This window comes from Babylonia areolata, chromosome 2 (assembly GCF_041734735.1).
Source record: "Babylonia areolata isolate BAREFJ2019XMU chromosome 2, ASM4173473v1, whole genome shotgun sequence".
Classification (NCBI taxonomy): Eukaryota; Metazoa; Mollusca; class Gastropoda; order Neogastropoda; family Buccinidae; genus Babylonia; species Babylonia areolata.
In genome coordinates, this window is record NC_134877.1 from 15696960 (window position 1) to 15724468 (window position 27509).

Consider the following 27509-nt stretch of genomic DNA (forward strand, 5'->3'; position numbering starts at 1 on the left):
GCTGCTCTATATATACCATAGGGTCATTCCAGGCTGCTCTATATTAACCATAGGGCCATTCCAGGCTGCTCTATATATACCATAGGATCATTCCAGGCTGCTCTATGTATATCATAGGGTCATTCCAGGCTGCTCTATGTATACCATAGGGTCATTCCAGGCTGGTCTATGGAGACCTTGGAGTGATGGCCTAGAGGTAACGCGTCCGCCTAGGAAGCGAGAGAATCTGAGCGTGATGGTTCGAATCACGGCTCTGCCGTCGATATTTTCTCCCCCTCCACTAGACCTTGAGTGGTGGTCTGGACGCTAGACGATAAACCGAGGTCCCGTGTGCAGCATGCACTTAGCGCACGTAAAAGAAACCACAGCAACAAAAGGGTTGTTCCTGGCAAAATTCTGTAGAAAAAATCCACTTTGATAGGAAAAACACATAAAACTGCACGCAGGGAAAAAATGCAAAAAAAAAAAAAGGGTGGCGCTGTAGTATAGCAACGCGCTCTCCCTGGTGAGAGCAGCCCGAATTTCACACAGAGAAATCTGTTGTGATAAAAAAAAGAAATACAAATACAAATTCAAATTCCAGCCTGGCCTATATAGACCCTGGGGTCATCACAGGCTAAACTACATAGACCCTGGGTGGGGGTTCATTATGGGTTGGTCTGTATAGACCTTGGGGATCATTATGAGCTAGTCTCTACATAGACCATGGAGTCATTCCCAGCTGGTCTACATAGACCATAAGGTCATTTTGGGGCTGGTCTATATAGACCCTGGGGTCATACCTGGCTGGTCTACATAGACCCTGGGGTCATACCTGGCTGGTCTACATAGACCCTGGGGTCATACCTGGCTGGTCTATGTAGTCCCTTGGGTCATATCTGGCTGGTCTGTATAGACCCTGGGGTCATACTGGCTGGTCTGTGTAGTCCCTTTGGTCATTTCGGGCTGGTCTACATAGACCCTGGGGTCATACCTGGCTGGTCTACATAGACCCTGGGGTCATACCTGGCTGGTCTACGTAGTCCCTTGGGTCATTCCGGGCTGGTCTACATAGACCCTGGGGTCATACCTGGCTGGTCTATATAGACCATGGGGGTCATTCCGGGCTAGTCTACATAGACCCTGGGGTCATTCCTGGCTGGTCTATGTAGTCCCTTGGGTCATTCCGGGCTGGTCTGTATAGACCATGGGGGTCATTCCGGGCTAGTCTACATAGACCCTGGGGTCATTCCGGGCTGGTCTACATAGACCCTGGGGTCATTCCGGGCTGGTCTACATAGACCCTGGGGTCATTCCGGGCTAGTCTACATAGACCCTGGGGTCATTCAGGGCTGGTCTATATTGACCCTGGGGTCATTCAGGGCTGGTCTGTATTGACCCTGGGGTCATTCAGGGCTGGTCTGTATTGACCCTGGGGTCATTCAGGGCTGGTCTATATTAACCCTGGGGTCATTCAGGGCTGGTCTTTATTGACCATGGAGTCATTCCAGACTAGTCTACACACAGACTCCGGGATCATTCCTGGCTCGTCCACGTAGACCCTGGGATCATTCCAAGCTTTGTCTGCATAGACCCTGGGTCATTCCAGGCTAGTCTGCATAAACATTGCGGGCTAGTCAGTATAGATCCTGGGGTCATTCCGGGCTAGTCTGCATAGATCCTGGGGTCATTCCAGGCTAGTCTGCATAAACCCTGGGGTCATTCCAGGCTGCTTTATACAGACCATGGGTCATCCCAGGCGAGTCTGCATAAACCCTGGTGTTGAAGTGCCGAGGGTTAAGGTATGCTGCTTTGATGTACCAAATGCCGAGGGTTAAGGTATGCTGCTTTGATGTACTCAAATCATCAGAATAAAAGAAGAAAAGCTACCATCTACCTTTGTTTGCTGTCTGTAGAAGTTCATGCAGTGTAATGTTTGTTTAGAGGTTTAGTCAGCATTGCTGGTTGTCATTTTAGCACAGCCTCGTTTATTCAAAGTTTGGGCAGGTCAGGTCTGGACGTTCGTTATTAAATTATGATGTATGGATTGAATACTATGCATATATATATATATATATATAGTGTGTGTGTGTGTGTGTGTGTGTGTGTGTGTGTGTGTGTGTGTGGGTGATACGTCTGTGTGCGTAGGTTCATGTGGATTTGTGGGTGTGTTTGCATATGAGAGTGTGTGTGTGTGTGTGTGTGTGTGCGTGCGCACGCATGTGGGTGTGGGTGTATTTGCATATGTGTGTGTGTGGGTGTGATTATATAAAACTAACCAAAATTTACTTTAGAGAGTATGTATGTGGGCTTAAATATGTATAGGTGCATTGATGCATGTGTGTGTGTTGTGTGCGTGTGTTGTGTGTGTGTGTGTTTGTGTAGAAATGCTGATAAACCATTGCTGAAATAACACTGTGGATGCAGTGATTTGCACAGATCTTGTTTGCTGTGACAATGGCTTGTTTTGTTCAGTGCAGGTAGCACCTTTCCTGTGGATAGTGATAATTGTGTTTAGTGTCAAAAGGAGATTTTTATTTCCAGTTTAAATATATTTATTCTGAGCAAGGATATATTTTATTTCCAATCCAGAGAAGCAAATGTACCATAACTCTCTCTCTCTCTCACTCTCTCTCGCTCTCTCTCTCTCTCTGTCTCTGTCTCTGTCTCTCCCTCTCACAAGATGCATCATTGTGGAACTGGCATCTGTTTTCTTTCATATTTTGTCTCATGTTCTTATTGTTTTTGTTATTGTTTTTAAACTTGTGTTGAACTTTTTTTTTTTTTTTTCTTTTTTTTTGACTTCTCCTAACAGTGGGAAGGTCAGCAAAACGTTTCCGTGTGTGAATTTTTTGTTTTGTTTTTTGTTTGTTTTAAATTAGAAATTATGTGAGGCAAACAGAGAGAACTATTTGATAACTGTTGCCAGAACTAACAGCATGTTTGTTGCTTTGAAATTTCTCACTGTCAATACTGAGCAGCAGTGAGTCAAGTTATGCGCCTTTGTCCCGCCCAGAGTAACAGTTCTTGTTTGTTGTTTGATCTGGGTTTTTTTTTTCTTTTTCTTTTTTCTTGTTTTGGACAGTTCCTATCAGAAAGGACAATTGATACAGAGTTGCTTTTGAACTGTTCCAAATAACAGGGAAAGCAGGTTAACACAAAGTTGCTTTTGGACTTTGTTCTTTCTAGAGGGGGGTGGAGTCGGGGGGCGGCAGAGGGTTGGGTTGGGGGGGGGGGGGGTAGTTAGCATGAAGTTTGCATTTGGACTGTTCTTTTTAGAGGGGAGGAAGGTTTGCACAAAGTTGCTTTTGGACTGTTCTTTCCAGAGGGGTGGGAGGTTTGCACGAAGTAGCTTTTTGGACTGTTTTTGTTTTTTGTTGTTGTTTTTTTTAGAGGGGAGGGAGGTTTACACAAAGCTGCTTTTGGACTGTTCTTCACAGTGTGGACAGTAGTATTGTCGTCAGGCAGAGACTAATATAGCTCATGCAGGAATCAGGGGGGAAAAGGACAGGGTTGATGACAACCAGGGATAGTGGATGATGGAATGATTCAGCGCTTATAGCTGTTAGAGGCGTTTGATTGGCTAAGAGCGGGCCAGACTAAGAGGGGCGTCTTTTCACTGTTAGCCGTGCGAAATTTGGCCAAACAGAGCAAACCATAGGCCTAGTTTGCATCAGTTTGACATGGTAAGTATATGTAAACACCAAACATGGTGTATAATACAAACTCCTCCTGTTGATGACAACCAGGGATAGTGGATGATGCAGTGATGTTGATCTTGCATGTCAGTTATATGTTTGATTTTTCCTGATGTTTCAGGGACGCGACAAGAGTCGAGTGGTCACCTTCAGATGTCCTGGCAGCACTGCAGTGAAGGTGAGATAGTTGTAGGTGTGTGTGTGGGTGTGTGTGGGTGTGAGCTTGTGTTTGTGTGTGTGTGTGTGTGTGTGTGTGTGTGTGTGTGTGTCTTTCTGTCTGCCCGCCTGTCTGTCTGTGAGCATGTCTGTGTGTGGGTGGGTGTGGGTGGGTGTGGTGTGTGTATGTGTGTGCTTGTGTTTGTGTGTGTGTGTGTTTGTGTGTGTGTGTGTGTGTGACCTTGTGTGTGTGACCTTGTGTGACCTTGTGTGTGTATGTGTCTTTCTGTCTGCCCGCCTGTCTCTCTGTGAGCATGTCTGTGTGAGTTGTGTGTGTGTGTGTGGGTGGGTGGGTGGATGAGCATGTGTGTGTGTCTTTCTCTCTGTCTGTGAGCATGCCTGTGTGAATCCTTGTGTGTGTGTGTGTGTGTGTGTGTGTGTGTGTGTGTGATTCTGTTTGTCTGTATGTCTGTTTGTGAGTGTGTGTGTGTGTCTGTGAGTATGTCTGTGTGTGTCTCTTTCTGTCTATATCTGTCTGTGAGCATGTTTGTGTTACTGTGTGTGTCTGTGAGATTATGTGTGTGTGTGTGTGTGTGTGTGTGTGTGTGTGTGTATCTGTATGTCCATCTGTGAACATGGTTGTGTGAGTGTATGTCTGTAAGCGTGCGTGTGTGTGTGTGTTTGCCCATCTATCTGTCTGTCTTTAGAATATCTGTGAGTGTGAGTGTCTGTGAGCATGTGTGTGTGTCTGTGAGCATGTGGATGATGTGCATGTGAGAGAGAGAGAGAGAGAGAGAGAGAGTGTGTGTGTCTGCACACATGTACTTTCGATTCTTTTTTTCAACCAAAACATGTAATTCTTTTTCACCAAAGCGAATCAGCTGACTGTGGGAGGAATGTTGTGTGCTAGGTAAACAACCACCAACTGAAGACATCTCGTGTCGTGTTTGGCCCCGACCTGGTGGTTCTCGGACCCGACGAAAACTTCAACGTTCTCAGCCTGAGTGGTACGTAGTACGTGTGTGGAACCATTGTTAAAGATTTGTCTTCCTCAGATCAACGGGCGCAATAGCCGAGTGGTTAAAGCGTTGGACTGTCAATCTGAGGGTCCTGGGTTCGAATCACGGTGACGGCGCCTGGTGGGTAAAGGGTGGAGATTTTTACGATCTCCCAGGTCAACATATGTGCAGACCTGCTAGTGCCTGAACCCCCTTCGTGTGTATATGCACGCAGAAAATCAAATACGTACGTTAAAGATCCTGTAATCCATGTCAGCGTTCGGTGGGTTATGGAAACAAGAACATACCCAGCATGCACACCCCCGAAAACGGAGTATGGCTGCCTACATGGCGGGGTAAAAACGGTCATACACGTAAAAGCCCACTCGTGTGCATACGAGTGAACGCAGAAGAAGAAGAAGAAGTCGTCCTCAGACAAGGAACTGTTACTCTTTTATAATAATGTGAACACATTCAGTACATTTTCCTTCTCTACCTGTCTTGTTTTCTGCCTTGCTGTTCCATTCACCTGTTGTGTTTTTTTGGGTTTTTTTTTTTTTTTTTTTTTTTTGTGGAGAAATCAGTGGATGCGTAAAATTTCTGCAAATGAGCAGGATAGTCTCAGCATCCTTAGAAGGCTCTTTCCCACTTTTTTTTTTTCTCTCTCTTTTTTTTTTTTTTCTTTGTTTCTTTTTGTTCCTTCCATCATCATTTTTCTCCTTTCTGTTGTCTTTTCCTTCTCTTTCTTTTTTTTTCTTCTCTCATCTCTTTATTCTGTCTTTTTTTCCTCTCTCTCTCTCTCTCTCTCTCTCTCTTTCTTCCCCCAGTTCACCTGTTGTTGTTTTTTTTTTCTCAAGAAAGCCTTGAATATTTCTTTGTTTTTTTCTTGACTTGATGATTTAGTACTCTCTACTGTGTTAGGTTCTGTCTTACACCTAGGACTTGTGAGGTGGCGTTTGGCAATTTTGGGGGTTTTGTTTGTCTCTCATTATGAATATATGATGTTGTGAATTAGGTATACTTATGTTAATTTTCAGGTCAGGCTTTTTAATCCTCTGTCAAAACTTAGAATGTTCAATTTCGGGGGCATGTTCTTTTTTTTTTATATGCATGCTTGTCATGGTACTTGTGCCTAATTTTCTTTTTTGTTCCTTTTTTTGTTTGTTTCTTTTTTTTGTGTGTGTTGTTTTTGTTTGTTTGTTTGTTTGTTTTGTTTTGGGTGGGTTTTTTTGTCTTCTCAGATTCTACCTGATTGATGTTCACAATTATTTGGCTCTGATTCGGCCTGTGTGGTCAGCTGGGCTTTAATTAAGCAGCAAAGGAAAAAACAACAACAAAAAACAAGAAGAGAAAAGAACTATAAAGTGTTAACATGACACATGCCATGACAACAAACATTGTGTTGTTGAGATCTGTGTGTGTGTTTGTGTAGCCTTCAGTTTAATGCATTTCCACTTTAAGTGATATTTGTGTGTGTGTGTGTGTGTGTTTATAGGCATACACGTATACATAAACTAACTTAACATATATGTAAGTGAGCAAGCAACATTTTCTGGACTTGTTGCAACATTCTGTCTCTTACTGTGCGTGTGTGTGTGTGTGTTTATTGGTGTACACACATATACATATACGTACTTACATATACGTAAGTGATCATGCAAAAATATTCCGGACTTTCAACAACATGCTGTCTCTCACTGCAATGTTGCAGCTGGCAAACCCAAAAGGTCCAACGCTCTGAAGTCGCTGTGTCTGATGCTGGGACCCGACTTCATCACAGAGGTTATGGAGGTGAGAGAGAGTGTGTGATGATGGTGTTGTCATTTCACTACATGGTCGTTAAAGCTGGACGTTGCTTGTAGAGGTGTGGGGCAGTAATTTGGCCTGGCAGGTAGGGCACTGAGAAACCAGTTTACGTGTGTGGTGGTTTGGAGAGCTGGTTCTTTTCACTGTTAGCCGCGCAAAATTTGGCCAAGCAGAGCAAACCAATAGGCCTAGTTTGCATCAGTTTGACATGGGTAAGTGTATGTATCACCAAACATGGAGTATAATACAAACTCCTCCTTTCTGTTTCAAGGTGGAGACTTCAGACCACGCCAGGCTTCGTCTGCAGGTGGCTTTCAACAACTTTTTTGAGGTACGGGCTGCTGTCTGTGTCAGTGGAAAGGTTCTGTTCTTTCTTTTTTTATCTTGTCTGAATGTTTGGTGGAAGAATGCATGTGCGAATGAATGCATGTGAATTCATGCATTCACACATACACCTATGAACAATCATGTACACCCCACACACAAGTCCACACTTGTGGCCATGCCCATTCACACACATATGTGCACGCACGTTTGCATACTCGCAGACATTCGCGTATGCATGAAAACACACACACACACACACACACACACACACATATATATATATATATATATAGAGAGAGAGAGAGAGATAGAGATATATGGATATATAGAGATATATATCAGAGTGGATTTTACTGCATACTTTTGCCAGGGACAACTCTCTCATTGCCATTGGTTCTTTTACATGTGCTAAGTGGATGCTGCACTCAGAACCACTGTTTTTATCATCTCATCCGAATGACCAGCATCCAGACGACCTCTCGAGTGTTTAGTGGAGGGGAAGAAAATTGTAATAAGTGTGGGGTTTGATCCTGAACCATGAAATTCTCCCACTTTCCAGGCAGACACATTACCACTCAAAGGAGAGAAATACCATTCATTAATCAACATTGATATTATCATGAGAGCTTTGACTTGTCTCTGGACAAAATCAAGCGTACATGCCTTTATTAGTAGTAGTTGTAGTAGTAGAGGTAATCATTGTTGTTATTATTATTAGCGCTTTGATATATCTCTGGACAAGATTAAGCTTTTGATATTATCGTTGATGTTGTTGTTGTTATTGTCACCATCATCATCATCATCGTCATTATCATCAGTATCATTCTTTTTATTGTTATTATTATTGTTGTTGTTCTTCTTCTTCTTCTTATTACTACTACTACTACTATTGTTGTTGTTGTTGTTGTTATTATTGTTATTGTTGTTGTTTTTATTATTATGATTATTATTATTAGTGTTGTTGTTATTGTTATTATCATTGATATTATTATTATTATTAGTGCTTTGATATATCTCAGAAGAAGGCAAGTATTATTATGAATGTGGTTATTGTCATGATTGTTATTGTTATTATTATTGTTATCATCATCATCATCATTGTTATCATTGTTATAATTATTATTGTTAGTATTAGTAGTAGTATTTTTGTTGTTCTTTTTGTTGTTATCATTATTATTATCATTATTATGATTATGTTGTTGTTACCAGTGCTGTGCTCCTGACTGAACACAATGTGTGACGGTGCTGGGTGACAGTCAGTCCAATCATTTTTTTTTTTTTTTTTTTTTGCTGCCCCATCATCTGCACCGTTTTAGTGGCATTACTCCCACGCCGCTCATTTAGATTCCCCTATACACGGCCACACCCGGGTTCGTCCGTCACAGTTCCAGCGTCGGCAGTCCACAGTGAACCATCGTTGTTAGGTCGCCAGGAGGCCACACAGCAGAGGAGACCCTGCGCTGCTGCTGAGTCACTTTGGTGGTGTTCAGTGGTGCCTGTTCTGATTTAACGTACTTAGGTCAGTCCGATCATATCATATCATATATCACAGTCTGTGTGACCACACTGTGCAGGTGGACAGGACTGATGAGGAGAGCGTGAAGAAGATCTTCCAGGTGCCAGACTTCATCGGCTTTGCCTGCAGGCAGCTTGGTAAGGGCCCTGTAGAATGGTATAGGGGTGTGTGGTTTGTGTGTGTGGGGGAAAGGAGGCGGGGAGATGGGGGTTGAGGGGTTGGGGGGGCGGGGTTGTATGTTGTGTGGTGTGCCCACACAAGGGGGCTTTTATGACCGTTTTTACCCCCCACCATGTAGGCCGCCATACTCCGTTTTCAGGGATGTGCATGCTGGGTATGTTCTTGTTTCCATAACCCACCAAACGCTAACATGGATTACAGGATCTTTAACGCGTGTATTTGATCTTCTGCGTGTGTATGCACACAAAGAGGGTTCAAGCACAAGCAGGTCTGCACATATGTTGACCTGGGAGATCGAAAAAGTCTCCACCCATTACCCACCAGGCGCCGTTACCAAGATTCGAACCCAGGACTCTCAGATTGAAAGTCCAGTGCTTTAACCACCAGCTGTTGCTCTCGTCGATAAACAAGTGTCTCTGTTTTTGGAATTAACCCCTTTACTGCTGTCAGTGAGTATGCTTGTCAGTAAAGGGCTGTCACCTTTGATGGAGTGATGGCCTAGAGGTAACGCGTCCGCCTAGGAAGCGAGAGAATCTGAGTGCGCTGGTTTGAATCACGGCTCAGCCGCTGATATTTTCTCCCCCTCCACTAGACCTTGAGTGGTGGTCTGGACGCTAGTCATTCGGATGAGACGATAAACCGAGGTCCCGTGTGCAGCACGCACTTAGCGCACGTAAAAGAACCCAGGGCAACAAAAGGGTTGTTCCTGGCAAAATTCTGTAGAAAAATCCACGTCAATAGGAAAAACAAATAAAACTGCACGCAGGAAAAATACAAAAAAATGGGTGGCGCTGTAGTATAGCGACGCGCTCCCCCTGGGGAGAGCAGCCCGAATTTCACACAGATAAATCTGTTGTGATAAAAAGAAATACAAAAAATACAAAAATACCTCACTGAGATAAAGGAAGAGCTAACAGGTCACAGTGTCAGTCACCATTCCTTATCTAGGATTTTTTTTTTTTTTTTTTTTTTTTTTTTTACATTTATTTGCTTATTTATCATCATTTTTTTAATTTTTTTTTTTAATTTGTTTTATTTATTTATTTATTTATCTATTTATTTATTTTATTTTCATTATTTTTTTTTATAATTATATTATTATTATTTAGTTAGTTATTTAGTTAGTTATTTTATTTTGTTTGTTTATTTATTATTTTTTAATTAATTAATTATTTAATTAATTAATTTATTATTATTATTTATTTATTTTATTTTATTTTATTTTATTTTTTTTCTCAAGGCCTGACTAAGCGCGTTGGGTTATGTTGCTGGTCAGGCATCTGCTTGGCAGATGTGGTGTAGCGTATATGGATTTGTCCAAATGCAGTGACGCCTCCTTGAGCTACTGAAACTGAAACTGAAACTATCTGGGATGTCTTCCTCTTGGGACTGCACTAAACTTTGATCAGTAAAATCATTTGCACCATTAACGTATGTATATACACACACACACACAAAAAAAAAAAAAAAAAAAAAAAGAAAAGAAAAGATAAATGCATGAAAATACTACTACTGCTACTATTTATTTATTTTGTTTATTTTATTTATTTGTTTTTTTATTTTTTTATTTTTGTTATTTTATTTTATTTTTAGTTTATTATTATTATTATTATTTTATTATTATTATTTTTTTCTCAAAGCCTGACTAAGCGCATTGGGTTACGCTGCTGGTCAGGCATCTGCTTGGCAGATGTGGTGTAGCCTGTATGGATTTGACCAAAGCGCAGTGACGCCCTCCTTGAGCTGCTGATACTGATACTGAGATATACACAAACAAGAGAGGCAAGGCCTTCAAGACTCACTTGTGATAAATTAAGTCCCCTGGCATTAATTACAGAGTAATTTCCCTTTTTTACTATCTGCATCAAAACGTTTGCAAAATAAATAAAAATTCCATGCTTAGCAAAAGAAGTTCCTGTTTGAACAAAAAATGATAATAATGACTCCTCTTGTTGTTGTGTCAGAATAAGAGGTCAAAGTGCCAAGTTTAGAGAATACAAAAAATATGAATATAACAGTACATGCAGTTTGCATATAATTAGGCTTCTTTTTTTTTTTTTTTTTTTTGTGCCCATCCCAGAGGTGCAATATTGTTTTAAACAAGATGACTGGAAAGAACTGAATTTTTCCTATTTTTATGCCCAATTTGGTGTCAACTGACAAAGTATTTGCAGAGAAAATGTCAATGTTAAAGTTTACCACGGACACACAGACACACACACACACACACACACACACACACACAGACAACCGAACACCGGGTTAAAACATAGACTCACTTTGTTTACACAAGTGAGTCAAAAAGTGGTAACTGCACTTCAGACTCATACCACACTGATCTCATTTCAGCAAGGTTTAGCAGTCAAGGCGTTAAATAATCATGTGTTTCTGAAAAAAAAAAAAAAAAAAAAAATGTTCATGTGTATGTCCACAGGCAGCCGAATTCGAGCCAGTGTGGCTTTGACTCCGTTTGATGATTTCCACAAGCATTCCGCCCGGATCATTCAGCTTGCCGTGTTTGGAGAGGACAAGACGGGGAAGCTGTTGCCTCGACTCAAGTTTGACGTCAATAACCTGGTACGGCAAAAGAATGCCATTGTCATGCACTAAACTGCTTGGTGGTTTGGGTTGGGGTTTTTTTTTTTTTTTTTTCTTTGTTTCTTTTTGTTTTTTCCTTGAACACACACACACACACACACACACACACACACACACACATATATATATATATATATATATATATATGTCAATTTTAATACTGCTTCTTCTTCTCGTGCATGCTGGGTATGTTCTTGTGTCCATAACCCACCGAACGCTGACATGGATTACAGGATCTTTAACGTGCGATCTTCTGCATGTGTATACACATGAAGGGGGTTCAGGCACTGGCAGGTCTGCACATATGTTGACCTAGGAGATCGGAAAAATCTCTACCTTTTACCCACCAGGCGCCGTCACCGTGATTCGAACCCTGGACCCTCAGATTGAAAGTCCAACGCTTTAACCATTCGGCTATTGCGCCCGTCGAATGTTTGATACAAACTTTGGGTAAACTCTCAAGGACTGACCAGCATACTGAGTTTATGCACAGGTCACGCATCTTCCCGCACCCCCCACCCTCCACCCTTTTTTTTTTTCTTTTAAAAAAGCAGGTGTGCTGTACACAGTGTACATGGATAAGTCCACATGCTTCGACACTTCCTTAAAAATGAAATTGTTCCTGTGAGTGAGCATGTTTGCTAATGGGGAAACATATATATATATATATATATATATATATATATATATATATATATATATATATATCATTTACAGTTTTGTCTTTCATGAACGACTATGACTCTCAAACTAGGAGGGAGAGATTGCACTGGCTCTTAGTGAACTGAACGTTGAACGCTGAACTGGCTCTTAGTGATGCAGCCGTGAAGGCGAGTTTGCCTGTGGGGACCATTTCCAATGCTGACTGTCCTAAAAAGCCTCTTGGCCACGAGAGTGGGAGATGTACCTTGGGCAAGGCACTCTCCGCTTTAATCAAATTCCAGACCAGGTAGTCGGGACAGCAGTTGCTTCCACCATGGTTCTGATGGTCATAGTTGTACATGACTGACTGTCATTCTGTGTGCAGGTGATTTCCAGCATCGACATTCAGAACATCGAACCCGTTGACACAAAGATGAGAGACAGTCTGATGAAGTCTGTGCAGCTGGCTATTGAGATCTCTACCAAGTGAGTGTGTTCATGTGTGTGTGTGTGTGTGAGCGTGCATGCGTACATGAGTGCATGTGTGTATGAGCATATGAGTGAGTATATGAGCATGTGTGTGTGTGTGCGTGCGTGCGTGTGTGTGTGTGTGTCTGTGTCTGTATGCTTTGTCATTGACACATTCATCTGTCTTACTTGTAAGTCTTGATCACAGTACACTGTTCTGTAACCATTGTTTCCCATATTGACGTTAATTGTTAGCACTCTGGGCCCTCTGTGCTAAGGAGGTAGAGCACATTATAAATACCCATGATTATTTTCATTGTTAAAGTTCTCATCACTCTTTGCTCTTCTCACATGAAGAAGGTGGCAGAATGGTTAAGATGATTATCCGCCAGTGTGTGTGGTTCGTCTGTCGGGATCGACGAGGACCATCTAGTCATCCTGGGGGTGGGTGGGTTGGGCTCTGTGGGTGCGCAGATGACTGGTCAGGCCAATCCGTGCCCAGAAGGTTCTGACGCAGTGTGGACAGGGGATGGTGGCGGCTGTTGGGGACTTGCTGGCACTGCTTTTCCTGGCCTGTCTGCGTTTCTCTGCTGCAGCGATTCTGTTGGCCTCACAGGATTTGGCGCCTTTGTGGACAGCTGAACACCACTTTGGTCTGTCCATTGCATTCAGCTCCCATGTGTCGTGGCTGATGCTGAAGGCCTTTATAGTGTCTGTGAGGGTCTGGATTCGATTCCTTGTCTCACCCTTTTGCCCAAGTTTGACTGGAAAAGGAAACTTTAGCATCTAGTCATTTAGATGAGATGATAAACTGAGATCCTGTGTGCAGCACATACTTTGTGCAGTGAAAAAAGAACCAACTGCAACATCAGTGTTGTCCTCTGTCAGCAAAACTCTGTAGAAGAAACTCTTGATTGGTACACAAATAAGCATAATGCACTCAAGGCAGGACTAGCCTGTTGGGTTATTGTGCTGCTGGTCAGGCATCCTGCCTAGTGGATGAGGTGTAGCATATATGGATTTTTTTTTTTCCAAATGCAGTGACACCTCCTTGAGAAACCAAAACTGTAACGTAAACTTTCTCCAGACAGTATAAATCACGATTCTTCTTCCTCTTCTTCATCTTCTCCTTGTTCTTCTTTTTCTTCTTTTTGTTGGTCTACCTCCTCTTCATCTTCTTCTTCTTCTTCCTGTTCTTGTTCTTCTTCCTCCTCTTCCTCCTCTTCTTCCTTTTTCCTGCCTCTTTCCTCTTCCTCTTCATCTTCATCTTCATCTTCTGCTTCTGCTTTTTCTGCTCCTCCTCCTCCTCTTAGTAGCATAGGTATATGGAATTGTTCAAATGCAGTGACACCACCTTGAGAAACTGTAACTGGAAATGAAACTCTCCTCCTCACACACAAACCAGATCGGTGGAGGCGTCAGCAGAGCACGAGGCAAACCGCCGCGAGCAGATCGCCAAGGGACAGCTGGAGCGACAGAGGCTGCTGAACGAGGTGGAGGCGGAGAAAGAGCGTGCCCGGCTGTACGAACTGCGCGCAGAGGCCGCAGCCGTGGAGTCCACTGGCCAGGCCAAGGCTGAGGCGCAGGCCGAGGCGGAGAAAACGCTGATTGAGTGCCAGAGCGAAATTACCGGTAAGGGTGTGGGGTTGGGGAGGAGTTAAAAACTTTGTGTGAAAGGGGATGCTGGTTGAATTAAGAGAGAGAGAGAGAGAGTGTGTGGGGGTGGGGTGGGTGGTGGGAGGGGAGGGGGGTTTGTGTGTGTGATTGTGTGCATTAATCTGTGTCAGTAACTCTGTGTGTGTGAGAGCATGAGTGAGCGAGTGTGTGTGTGAGTGAGTGAATAAGTGTGTGTGTGTGTGCATGCTCTTGTGTATGTGTGTGTGTGTTAGTGAGTGAGTGACTGTGTGTTTGTAAATGAGTGAGTGAGTGTGTGTGTGTGTGTGTGTTTGTGTGATTTGAATTTACCTACTTTCTGAACCTAGTCATCTTCATCGTACTTGTTTTTTCACAAGTTCGAAGGTGAATTTCTGTACCTATGTATTGACAGTTTGCCAGTATAGAGTCTTGAGTTACAGGTGTGTGTTTTCGAAGCCAGGAGAACGCTAGTTTGATTGAGCATGGGTGTAACGATACAGGGGTGTACTTTTAAAGCTGAAAGAATGCAGTGTTGATTCAGTGTGAGAGTGGTGATACTGCAGCTGTTGCACGACTGTTGGTGCAAGAAAGTACCTCAGGTTGTTATAAGTGGTGACGGGCGCAATAGCCGAGAGGTTAAAGCGTTGGACTTTCAGTCTGAGGGTCCCGGGTTTGAAATCACGGTAACGGCGCCTGGTAGGTAAAGGGTGGAGATTTTTCGGATCTCCCAGGTCAGCACATGTGCAGACCTGCTAGTGCCTGAACCTCCTTGTGTATAAGGTTGTAGAAAATCAGATATGCTCATTAAAGATCCTGTAGCCTATGTCAGTGTTTGGTAGGTTATGGAGACATGAAAATACCCAGCATGCATGAACCACAACAGAGTCTTCGGCAAGTCGATGTTGGTCGTGTAACAGAAAGAGGAAGAAGAAGAAGTGTGTGTTGTTTTGACACGCTGTGTTTTGTGATTCAGCTGCCACCCTGAAGGCCCAGGCAGAGGAGATCGAGCACTACTCCAAGCTGGAGACACAGAGCATGGTAAAGGATATGTCACACACTCACTCTCTCTCTCTCATCCTCTCTCTCTGTGTGTCTCTGTCTCTCTCTCTCTCTCACAGAATGTGGTGAGTGGTATGCCACATGCACTCTCTCTCTCTCTTTCTCTCTCTCTCTCTCTCATCCTCTCTCTCTCTCTCTCTCTCTCTCTTTCACAGAATGTGGTGAGTGGTGTGTCACATGCACACACACTCTCTCTCTCTCATCCTCTCTCTCTCTCTCTCTCTCTCTCTCTCTCTCACAGAATGTGGTGAGTGGTATGTCACATGCACCCACTCTCTCTCTCTCTCATTCTCTCTCACAGAATTTGGTGAGGGGTGTGTCATTGTATCACAGGCTTCTTTCTTGCATTGTCTTTTTATGCACTGTGCACCGTTTTTACACAATTTTGCAAGTTGCATGCTTGTTAGAAGTGGTTTAACACCTACATTAAAGAATTGATTGGAATGTGTGAATGTGATTTGTAAAGGCAGGCATATGTGCATGATATATATATATATATATATGCACACATACATGCACATACACACACACTACACACACACACACACACACACACACACACTTGACATAGTATCTGTCCATTTTTTTTTGTCTTGCATCAGGATATTGTTCATCAGTGTACTTTTGAACAAGACTTTGTCAAATCCGATGCCAGTTCATGTATTTTGCCAAACAGGGCTACCTAGAGAATTGACAGTTCTTTTCAATTTGTGGGCTTAAACACCTGTGTTCACTTGTATATATCCATGAGCAGAGTTTTTATGTATGTCCAGTTTTACCTACCAGTTAGGCAGCCATACTCCATTTTCTGAGGTGTGCATGCTGGGGATGTTCATGTTCCATAACCCACACAATGCCAACATGGATTTCAAGGTCTTATACTGTGCATGTTTGATCTTCTGCATGTGTACACACACAAAAGGGATGAAGGCTTGAGCATGTCTTCATATACGTTGGACCTGGGATGTCACCCACCACCCACGCCCCCCTGGGCCCCCCCCACCCCCACCCCCCCACTCCCTACAGTGTCTATGCTAAATCTACCGGGTGCCCATACCAGAATCAAACCCAATACCCTCAGATTAAAAATCCAAGGCTTTAAACCTTGGACTGTGGTGAGGTGGTTTTTGTCAGTGGAATGACAGTTTTGCAGAACATTAGTGAATCATGAGGAGTAAAGAGGGGGGGGTGGGGTGGGGTGTGCATTATGTGTACATGGATGACCTTATGTGCTGCAGGGAACGAGTGCAGTTTTCTCACCTGTTCAACAGTGACTTTGATGATCACGTTGTTGTGATGCATATTTCAGTGAATGGTCATGTTTTAAAAGTGATTGCACCTGATGTGTTTAATGTTAGCTGTGCTCAAGGCATGAAAGAAATGTCCGTGAGATTGTAGACAACACAGTTTGTATTGTGTCTTATCTTATCTTGGTGGTGGTGATGGTCGTGTGTGTGTGTGTGTGTGTGTGTGTGTGTGTGTGTGCTTGCAGTTGCGGTCCAGTGAGATGGCGTACAAGCGTAGAATGATGGAGCTGGAAGTCCACAAACAGAAGAGTAATGCTCAGATTGAGGTGAGTTAGTGTGTGTGTGTGTGTGTGTGTGTGTGTTTCTGTGTTTATGGTGTATGTATATGAGTGGAAGAATTAATGAATGTTGTGCAACAGGAGAAATGTTTACATGACATGTATCATGAGAGATGTTTATATGACATGTAATGTAAGAGATGTTTACATGATGTGCATGGTGAGAGATGTTTACATGGCAAGCAACATCAGACAGATTTTCACTTAACGTGCAAAGTGAGAGATGTTTACATGATGTGTAAGGTGAGAGATGTTTACATGATGTGTAAAGTGAGAGATGTTTACATGATGTGTAAGGTGAGAGATGTTTACATGATGTGTAAGGTGAGAGATGTTTACATGATGTGTAAGGTGAGAGATGTTTACATGGCAAGCAACATCAGACAGATTTTTACTTGATGTGTAAGAGATTTTCACTTGACGTGTAAAGTGAGAGATGTTTACATGAAATGTAACATGAGAGATGTTTATATGACATGTAATGTAAGAGATGTTTACATGACGTGTAAGGTGAGAGATGTTTACATGAAATGTAACATGAGAGATGTTTATATGACATGTAATGTAAGAGATGTTTACATGACGTGTAAAGTGAGAGATGTTTACATGAAATGTAACATGAGAGATTTTTTGCATGACATGTGCAGTGAAACATAGATTTGAAATATGTGTACATGTCATGTGAAGTGAGGGATTTTTGTATTTGTATTTTGTATTTGTATTTGTATTCCTTTTTATCACAACAGATTTCTGTGTGTGAAATTCGGGCTGCTCTCCCCAGGGAGAGCGCGTCGCTATACTACAGTGCCACCCATTTTTTTGTATTTTTTCCTTTATTTGTTTTTCCTGTCAAAGTGAATTTTTCTACAGAATTTTGCCAGGAACAACCCTTTTGTTGCTGTGGGTTCTTTTTTACGTGCACTAAGTGCATGCTGCACACGGGACCTCGGTTTATCGTCTCATCCGAATGACTAAGAGACCTGATGTGTACATTACATGCAGCATGAGAGATGTTTACCTGATGTGTAAGTTGAGATGCACGGTCTGCGTCCCCTCTGCAGGTGTCCAAGTTTGCCCAGATGGTGGGCACTATCGGCAGCACCACCCTCACCAAGATTGCACAGGCTGGACCCCGCATGAAGGTGAGAGAACTGATCGCTTGCTCTGTCGAACCTCACACTTCATCCTCAATGATGAATAATGATGATAATGATAATAATAACGTGGATCGTATAGCGTTTACTCTGCAGCTCTAAGTGTAGTAAACATGTGTGGTATGAAGAAGACAGAGGAATTTCATTAAAAAAAAATATTCAGATACAAACTTGCTAAAAATTCAATTTTAAAAACAGTGTAACATTGCTCACAGCTCACACACCTCCCCCAGTTCACCCAACTACCCCCCACCCCTCCGCAGCGCCATATCCACACTTTAAGCATGATGGTTATGAATAGTAAAGAGTGGTAATTCTCCCCATTCACAAGGTACACAACTTTTTCAAGTCAACTTCAAGATGATTATAAACCTGAGTCGTTTGTGTTGCCTGTGACAGCTGAACATGCTGACCGCTCTGGGGATGGAGAGCGTACTGCTGACCGACGGTTCGAGCCCCATCAACCTCTTCAACACCGCCGAAGGGCTGATCGGGGGAAGATCCAGCACCTAGGGCAAGGCTCGGAGCCATCCCTCCACTTTGTCTTCTTCATGGGAACAAGAAGCTGATCGCATGTGTTTGTTTTTCCGAGTGTGACGAGTGTGATTTTTTTAGGGGAGCATTAATTTTTATTTTTTTTATTTTTGGGGGTGCAGGAAGGGACAATAACATTTCATGGGGTTTGGGTGTTGATTTAAATCTTCTTGATGTGATCATGGTTGTCATTAGGTTTTTTTTTTGAGTGAAGTTCCATTTTTTTCGGTGATGTACATCCATGTTTTTTTTGTTGTTTTGTTTTGAAGTATTGCCTTGTACTGTATTGACTGCCATTCAGATTGAGGCCTGTAGAATCTTGCTGTTGACTGTTTGCCTGAGGAGACTATTTTCTGCTTCTTTATTCTTTTTTTTTCTTCCACCCACTTTGCAACAGATAATCATACATATTCTTTACTTCACAAAAAACAACACATGCTCCTCATTAAGAGAATAACATAAATTTTGATTTGTCAAAAACCAACAACGTACATTCTCATAAAGAAAAAACACTAAACAAAATGAACAGTTAAAGTACAAATTCCTAAACTGTACAAAAGAATGTTTGGGAAAATACATTTAACAGTACAATTGACAAGAAGCAAGACAGGTTACATGATACAGTGGATTTTTTTTTTCTTATGTTTGTCCATCTCTTACAGCCTGAGGATGTATTTATACATACTGTATATAATTATTTGGGGATTCTTCAGTCTCCCATTCCTTAAATGATTGCGACTGTGTTTTTTTTGTTTGTTTTCTAAAGAATTGTTAGCATTGAAGATGACAACAAATGTCAAAGCACTTAGAACTTCATCAAAAGTTGCTGCAAATTTGCTAGCTCAGCCGGTAGCATAAGGAACATTGAATAAGTTACGTACCTTGTAAATGGAGAGAGAGTTACGATTCTTTATTGTCAAGAAGACATACCAACTTTTATGAAGTCATCCTTAATTTTTGGTGAAGTCTGTGGGTTTTGAGCGTCTCTGTCGGTTACTGAAGTTGTGTAGAACTGCTGTGATGATGTTCTGAGTGTCGATGCAAAATAGTTTCAACTTGATTGATTACCAGTCTCCGTCCGTGATCAAACAAAGTGTGGCGCACTTCGTTCTCAGTTTAGGACCACTCTCTTTCTCGTTGTCATTTAAGTGTAATGCATAGTCCAACACAGATTAAGCTGATATATAATTGTGAACTTTTTAATGTGTGGGTATATTCTGACATTGTTATGATTAACACGCCTGTGATGTTGCTGACATGCCGTTTATATTTTGTTGATGTTTCTGCTGTTGTTTTGTGAGCAATTGAGTTGATGTTTCTGACATTGTGTTATGTTTTTTGTTTGTTGTTTTTTTCTTTTGATGTCTACAATTGAAGCACATGCCATGTTTATTCATGTGATTTCATAGCAATGGACTACACAGGAATGGAACAATTTCACTTTTTTACCAATTATTTCAAATTTTATAAATAAATAAAACTATAAAAAAAAGATTTACAACACAGATACATAAGAAATGAGTATTTGTTATGTTCAGATCAATTTAGATTACCCCGTGTTCTTGAACGTTGCTCAGTGTGATAAATAACCATTTACATCTGCATTATTGTGTGAGTTTGTTTATGTCATTGCCAGAAGAATGTTGTGAACGCTTGATATTATTATTTGTGTCTGTTAGTAGCAGTCTGCTGAACGTTTATCTGGTGTTTGGTTGATCAGGGTGTGGAAAGATGGGTACTGTGTATTTTTTTGGGGGGGGGGGGGGGGGAGGGGGAAGAAACTGAAGCATTGTGTGTGGATGTCAGTTAGATATGTCGCTTTGAGAAACCCAGGCAGAGGGCAGTTAATCAAAAAATAAATTAACACTAATGGAAGCCAGTAAACCTGGAATTTGGAATGCTGTCATGCGGTTCACTGTTGGTGGGAACCTGTCAGGGTTTAGATGCACCGGGAATAGCTGAATAAATCCTGCTGTCGCACAAAACCTCTTTTCCTTTGATAATGATAATGGTGCTCATCATAGTCACATTAATAGTACTCCAGTACAGCTCTTTCAAACCTCTCAAATCACTTTACAATAATATGACACTCAGACACACACACACACACACACACGCACACACGTGGAAGAAATAGATTCAGATCTATAGATGCCTTAATTATACAGAGAGAAAACGATATGAGTTAGGAGCTGTGATGTACTGAAAAAGGGCAGTGAATTCCAGGTTTGTACAGCTGAAGAAGGAATTTATTATTAAGCAGGCAGAAAACACTATACCAGTTTCCTCTTTTGTTCATTTGATGCCTGTGAAGTCAGACATCATTCATTGAGATCATCAGTTTTTCAGTTTTCAGTAGCTCAAGGAGGCGTCACTGCGTTCGGACAAATCCATATATGCTACACCACATCTGATGCCCGACCAGCAGCATAACCCAACACGCTTCGTCAGGCCTTGAAAAAAACAAAAACTACCACTACTGATAGTATGTATAAGGCGCAAAAACTTGATGAAGTCAGCTATAAGCGTACATAAATAAATAAATAATAATTATAATATAAAAAAGTAGAACAGTAGTACTGTCATTGCCCTGGCATCCCTTTACCCCCCTAAAACCCTGGAATGTGTTTAGCGAGGTAAGGTATATGCAACAGATCCTGGAAGCAAAACTTAATGCAAGGGCTCAGAGAAAGTGTGTATTTAGATTTGATTGAATGGGAGTAATGTCCAGATTAAATGGTTTGAAGATCATGACATATTTTGGAGTTTAGACAGTTTTGATGTTATGTAATACAGCACTCTTTTCATTATTGTTGTTGTTGCTTTTATTTGTTGTGATAAGTTCTTTTTTTTTTATATGTAGGTGGTGGTGGCGGTGTTTTTATGTTTTTTGGCTGTTGATATTGTTTATAAAATTCCTGCATAATTGGAAGCTTTTGAGCAGCTCTGAAGAATACACTTGCTGTGAATTGCATTGTTTTGTCTTACATGATATGAAAAAGAAAGTTTTCTTTCGGGTTTCCTGTGATAGTGGCAGTCCTTTTGAATGATGCTGAAAAAAAACATGCTTTCTGTAAATTTCATTAATTGTTTTTTTTGTAAAAAAAAATATAGAAAAAAATGGGTCATTGCCATTGCCTGTGATAGACAAAATAAGTTCTGTGAAGTGATTACATTTTCTCTCTTTATTTCTTGCCCCCCTTTTTTATGCCCAAATTATAGTATATTTATCTGTTCATTTTCTTCATTGATATTCTTATTCTTATTATTTACTTACTTAATGTGAGTTGGTCACGACTAGGGAAATGATTTGTTTTGCTGTTGCTGTTGTCACTGTCTGCATGTGCATCTGAAATAGACGTTCATCAAGTTGAAACATTACTGAATAATGCTATAATTTAAACTTTTTCATTATTTTGTTTATCATTAATCATATTTATCATTATTTAGTTGTATCTTTTAGTATGTGCTTTTATATATTTCTTCAATGCAAAATTCAGGTTAAAAAAAAAAATCATTTTGTTGAGTTTAAAGGAGAAATTTGGAATGGAGTTTTTTTTAATCAAAACTGATGTAGTGTGGGTGAACCATTCTGGGAATGTGCATGATTGTTTAAGAAGAACTTTTTTTGTCGACGATATGAACATTTGTGTGAATTGTATTGTACTAATTATTGTATTGAAAATCTGATGACATGAATAAACATATTCTTAAAAAAAAATTTAAAAAAATAAAAAAATTTTGACAGTATTAATGATTGTTAAACTGGTGTGGTGCGTGTGTTTGTCTATAGTTGAACTTCAGGTAGATTGCACAGACCAGTAGCCACCATCGTAAATTACTTCCACGTGCACACACAAATCCACACAAATAAACACATGCACACATACACAGATGCACACAGTCACACACACACAAAACTTGCACACACACAAACACAAAACACACACACACAAACAATCGCACGTGTGTGTGCACCCACAGACACACACGCATGCACATGCACACACATGCACAAACACACACATATATACACACAACATACACTTGCTTCGTACGTTATCACATGTTTTTCTCTGTGTTTCTGCTTTTGTAAACAAACAAAAAGAGCAACAACAACAACAACAAAAACCCGATATAACGTGCTAAGTCCAAGCAAAATCTATTGCTCTCATGAAACATTTATCATGTCGCTCAATTTCAGAGTAAAATATTTTTTTAATCAACAAATAAATTTCATTTTTACTTTCTTCCACCCACCTCTGTCCATCTGCACAAAATACATATATACACACACACACACACACAGGGATATACAACAGCGTACACACATCTTATTTTTGCACTGCATTTATTAAGAATCAATCAATCAATCGATATGTATTGTCCATCTGATCACAATGACGATCTCTTGGTTGAAAGATCAGACCTGAAATGTAGTAGGTTTTTTTTTGTTTTTTTTTTTTTTTTTCTTATTCAACTTACATTTCAAGTAAACTGATCATTTATCAAATATAATGGAGTTAAGTCGTGTTTGATTGCAGCGATACATGTGTTGTTTTTCTTTCAGGTTACCTTTAGTTTACCATTTGCTTCTTTTGTTTTAGTCCCTCATATTAGGGTAGGAGCTGGATGTACAAATGGCAATAACTTTGCTTCTCTATTCCCCTCTTTGATTAAAAAAAACAACAAAAAAAACAACGTATTGTCTTGTCTTGTATGTATTCATCTGGGTGTAACAACCACCTGAACAGAGTCGTCACAAATTGTCATAAGACTGAATCGAAAAGCCAAATGTAACCACAAAACCCAACAACTGCAGCATACAGTGTCTTCATTTTGTCTGTTCTGGTTCAGGTTTACAAAGCAACAATTTGAAGTTAAAATGTCATCAGATCAAAATTGAATAATACTAAGTAGGTATATATACATCAGGAGTCTATTAATCAAGCAATGTCTGATCTCTTAATGGGAATTAAATGCGTGAAAACACACGCGTGCACACAAGCAAACACACACACACACACACACACAAACGCACACGCTAATCAGAGAAGTATCCACACAAATGAACACCAACAGTTTCCCAAATCATTGAACCACATTTTTGAGCCATTTCTCTGATCATAATTTTGGGTGACAAAATCCTTATACTCACATGACACAAATCAAACCATTTGAATTGGGCACATCGCACTGAATTCATATCACTACTTTGTTTGTTTGTTTGTTTGACTAAAGGACACATCGCACTGATTTCGTTTGTTTTCATCCATTTTATTCTTTTTATATATTAAACTTGTTTGTGGGCTGGAAGACATGGCGTTCATTGAGACTTAATTTTGCATGCGTGGGATTGTTCTAACTTATATACAATAAAAAATTTTTACAATGCGTGAACATTGATATATTTGCTAATGCAGAATGTCGCATTTTTCTAAGCAAACACATACAAACGCACACACAAATACACCAACAAACTTCCCAGTGAGTAAACCATTAATACAAGTTATAATCAAGCACGATTAAAAAAAAAAAAAAAAAAAAAAAAGACACCGCGTATTCTTGGCAGGTTGATAGGTGATGGTATTTGCCATCACAAGTTTCAAAGAATTTATATTAAAAAAAAAAGAAGAAGAAAAAAAAAGAGAAAACCTTAACAAAAAGCAAACAAACAACATCAACAGCAAGATCAAAGTACCCGAGTTTGTCAAGGTCCCAGACTCTAGGAAATATCTACTGAACTAATATGTCAATAAATAATCAAATGAATGAATGAATAGATAAATAAATACATAAATAGATAAACATACAACTAGTAACAATTAAAAAAAAACAACTAAAAAATAAAGAAAAGAAATAAACATCTAATTAAAAACTAGATGAAAAATCAAACAAACTGAAGAAGACAACTGAAGGTAATTATTCCTTCCAGTTTAAGTTTCAAGGAGGTGTCAAAATGTGTCAGCTGAACCATAAACGCGACGCCACATCTGCTTCAGAGAGAGAGTGACAGAGACGAGAAGCAGATGCCAGACTTTCGCAAAAAAACAAAAAAAACAAAAAACAACCAACGCGCTAGTCTGGCCTTGAGAGCCTACACCTAGGTTAGTGTAAAACATTAACTTAAAACGAAACAAAACTATCACATAAAATAAAAACTGATATAAGCCTTGAGAGCCTTCACCTAGGTTTGTGTAAAACATTAACTTAAAATGAAACAAAACAATCACATAAAATAAAAACAGATATAGGCCTTGAAAGCCCACACCTAGGTTTGTGTAAAACATTAACTTAAAATGAAATAAAACAATTACATAAAAAAATATATCAAAATACACATAGAAGAAATGTATTGAAGGCAAATGATTGAAATTCTTCCAGTAATCAACATAATCTTATAGTAGTGGTTGTTGACGATGGTGTTTGGTTTCGTTGTTTTTAGTTTATTTATTTGTTGTTGCGTCTGCTTAGCAGCATCCCACTCCGTGGTAATCTTCGTGCATGCTCCGATGTGATAATTTCGAGAAAAGAAAACAAACGGGAAAATAAACAAATAAGCAAAAACACAACCAACAAAAAAAAAGAAAAAAAAAAAAAGAACAATACCATTCAATGCTCTGTACAAACCCATTGCAGTGGGTTGGACTGTGGACAGTATCACGCTGTGTTTAATTAAGTTTGTAATATTTATTTATTCATTAATTCCAGGCAGGGCTGGGAAGGGGGTCTTTTTTTATATGTATATAAAACACACAAACACACACACACACACACACACACACACGTGCGCGTGTGCCAGTGCACACACACACACACACACACACACACACACATGCACACAAATCCAAATGCATACAATCATACACAAGGACATTCACCCACAAAAAAAATAAAAACAACAACAACAAAAAACATGCTAAAAAAAAAACATTATAAGAAGAAAGACTGGAAAGAGAATTAGTGCAGTTTGGACAACATTTCGTGTGTGGGTGTTGGTGTATGTGTGTGTGCGTGCGTGTGTGAGTGAATGAGTATGTGAGTGATATATATATATATATATATATATATATATATATATATATATATATATATATATATATGTATATATATATATATATATATATATATATAGAGAGAGAGAGAGAGAGAGAGAGAGAGTGACAGACAGACAGAGACAGAATCAGACATAAGGAGAGAGGAGGGAGGGAGGGAGAGAGAGACAGACAGACAGACAGACAGAAAGAGAGAAACCATAGGACTGGTGTGTGGGGGATGGGGGGCTGTACTGAAGAATAAGCACTATCACAATTGTCAATGGGCTTTCACAGGTTAACGATTCCATCTGGCCTTCTGTTTATTGATCATGTCAATCAGGTTTCTGGACAGGCAGATGATAAACATCTGAAAAAGAAAAAAAAAAAGAAGAAAAATAATCAGTCATTTAAACAAACAAGCAAGCAATGAACGACATCTCAACTTTCTTTTTCTTACATAAAACAAACAAACAAACGAAATAATCAAAGAACCAATACATAATTGTCTTTGATTGTTCTTCTAGTTAGTTCGAATATTTTTTATCTTTGATTCCAAGATCCATCTATATTATTTACCACAACTCACCATAATTCTCCACCTCCCCTACCTTTATATTTGTTGATTCATTTACTTTTGAATGATGACATTTAAAAAACTGAACACCAACGACTTGAAAACTAATACTTTTAACTGGATGCCTTCAATCACCAGTATCATCAAACAGAAATCCTCCACCAAATAACAGATAAAATAATAAAGAGATAGATTAATACAGTCATAAATATATCAAACACAAAAAGAAAGAAATATCGATCTCCAATACATGATCCAGTTTGAATTTCCCGTTCAAAATGCTCGCTACCACCAGCACCTGACCAGAAACAGACGAAGTAGTTGTTTAACTGATTTAAAAACATTTTTACAATTTTTTTTTTACAACGACTACACAGAACTAGGATAATATTATGGGGTACAAAGTACCTGTACACATATGTCTGTACATACACGCAAGCACAGAGTGAAAGAAAGAAAGAAAAAAAACCTACAAGGGAGCTAATTTTGTTTCTTCCGAAACCAGACCTGGCCGCTATGTGCGTGTGTGTGCGTGTGTGTCCGTGCATGCGCTCTTTCTAGTGTGCGTGTGTGCGCGCGCTCTCTCTCTCTCTTGCTTTATTGCATGTGTGTATATGTGCGCCGGCGTGTGCGTGCATATGTGTGTCCGAGTGTTTTGTGTGCACACGATTCAGTCTTGCCTCTGTGTGTGTGTGTGTGTGTGTGTGTGTGTGTGTGTGTGTGTGTGTGTCTGTGTGTGTCTGTGTGTGTGCGTGCGCGTGTGCATGCGTCAGTGCTGCGACTGAGTGTGTGTCAGTCAGTGATGGCGCACGCGCACGTACGCTCAGCCTAGCAGTTTATGTGTGTGTGTGAGAGAGATCGAGTCCCCACTACTTGACATCAATGCCCCGGCGTACGTTCGTTGGCCGCACAAGACGTACTCCGTAAGGACAGACAGACAAAGACGGGACGCAGACAAGCAGGTATAGGTGTGTGTGTGTGTGTGTGTGTGTGTGTGTGTGTGTGTGTGTGTGTGTGTGTGTGTGTGTGTGTGTGTGTGTGTGTGTGTGTGTGTATACACACACACACACACACATATATATATATACACACGCATTTGGATACATATATATATATACATCACATATATACATACATACATGGTGGTGGTGGTGTGTCCATTGAGATCGATGATGACCATCGTTGTCATCCAGCTGGGGGATGGGGGGAGGGTGGTGGTGGGGGGTGGGGGGGGGGAGGATGCTCATGAATCTATCTGTGAATGCGCAGATGGCTGAATAGTCCAATCTGTGCACGAAATGTTCGCTGACAGTTGGGGCAGACAAAGACAGGCATATCATTGTCAGGGAGCTTGTTTGCCCATGACTTTCAGTATGTGTGTGTGTGTATGTGTGTGTGTGTGTGTGTGTGTGTGTGTGTGTGTGTGTGTGTGTGTGTGTGTTTGTATTTGTATTTGTATTTCTTTTTATCACAACAGATTTCTCTGTGTGAAATTCGGGCTGCTCTCCTCAGGGAGAGCGCGTTGCTATACTACAGCGCCACCCATTTTTTTGTATTTTTTCC

At 40.5% G+C, this 27509-nt stretch overlaps 2 protein-coding genes across 6 annotated transcripts in view; one reads left to right on the forward strand and one right to left on the reverse strand.

Annotated features, from left to right (window-relative positions):
- Positions 1–20758, forward strand: part of LOC143298506 (major vault protein-like) — a 57057-nt gene extending 36299 nt beyond the window's left edge. For both annotated transcript variants that reach the window (XM_076611342.1, XM_076611351.1), the window contains 12 exons: positions 3799–3855; positions 4744–4840; positions 6543–6622; positions 6909–6968; positions 8539–8617; positions 11095–11237; positions 12286–12386; positions 13774–14000; positions 14977–15041; positions 16555–16635; positions 17709–17789; positions 18201–20758. In XM_076611342.1, coding sequence (XP_076467457.1) covers positions 3799–3855; positions 4744–4840; positions 6543–6622; positions 6909–6968; positions 8539–8617; positions 11095–11237; positions 12286–12386; positions 13774–14000; positions 14977–15041; positions 16555–16635; positions 17709–17789; positions 18201–18314 — 1185 coding nt within the window. In that variant the 3' untranslated portion in view covers positions 18315–20758. The remainder of the gene's footprint in view (positions 1–3798; positions 3856–4743; positions 4841–6542; positions 6623–6908; positions 6969–8538; positions 8618–11094; positions 11238–12285; positions 12387–13773; positions 14001–14976; positions 15042–16554; positions 16636–17708; positions 17790–18200) is intronic.
- A 2374-nt stretch (positions 20759–23132) lies between these two features.
- The window catches only part of LOC143298514 (tetraspanin-33-like), a 35708-nt gene continuing 31331 nt past the window's right edge, over positions 23133–27509 (reverse strand). For all 4 annotated transcript variants that reach the window (XM_076611365.1, XM_076611381.1, XM_076611390.1 and 1 more), the window contains exon 8: positions 23133–25739. In XM_076611365.1, coding sequence (XP_076467480.1) covers positions 25668–25739 — 72 coding nt within the window. In that variant the 3' untranslated portion in view covers positions 23133–25667. The remainder of the gene's footprint in view (positions 25740–27509) is intronic.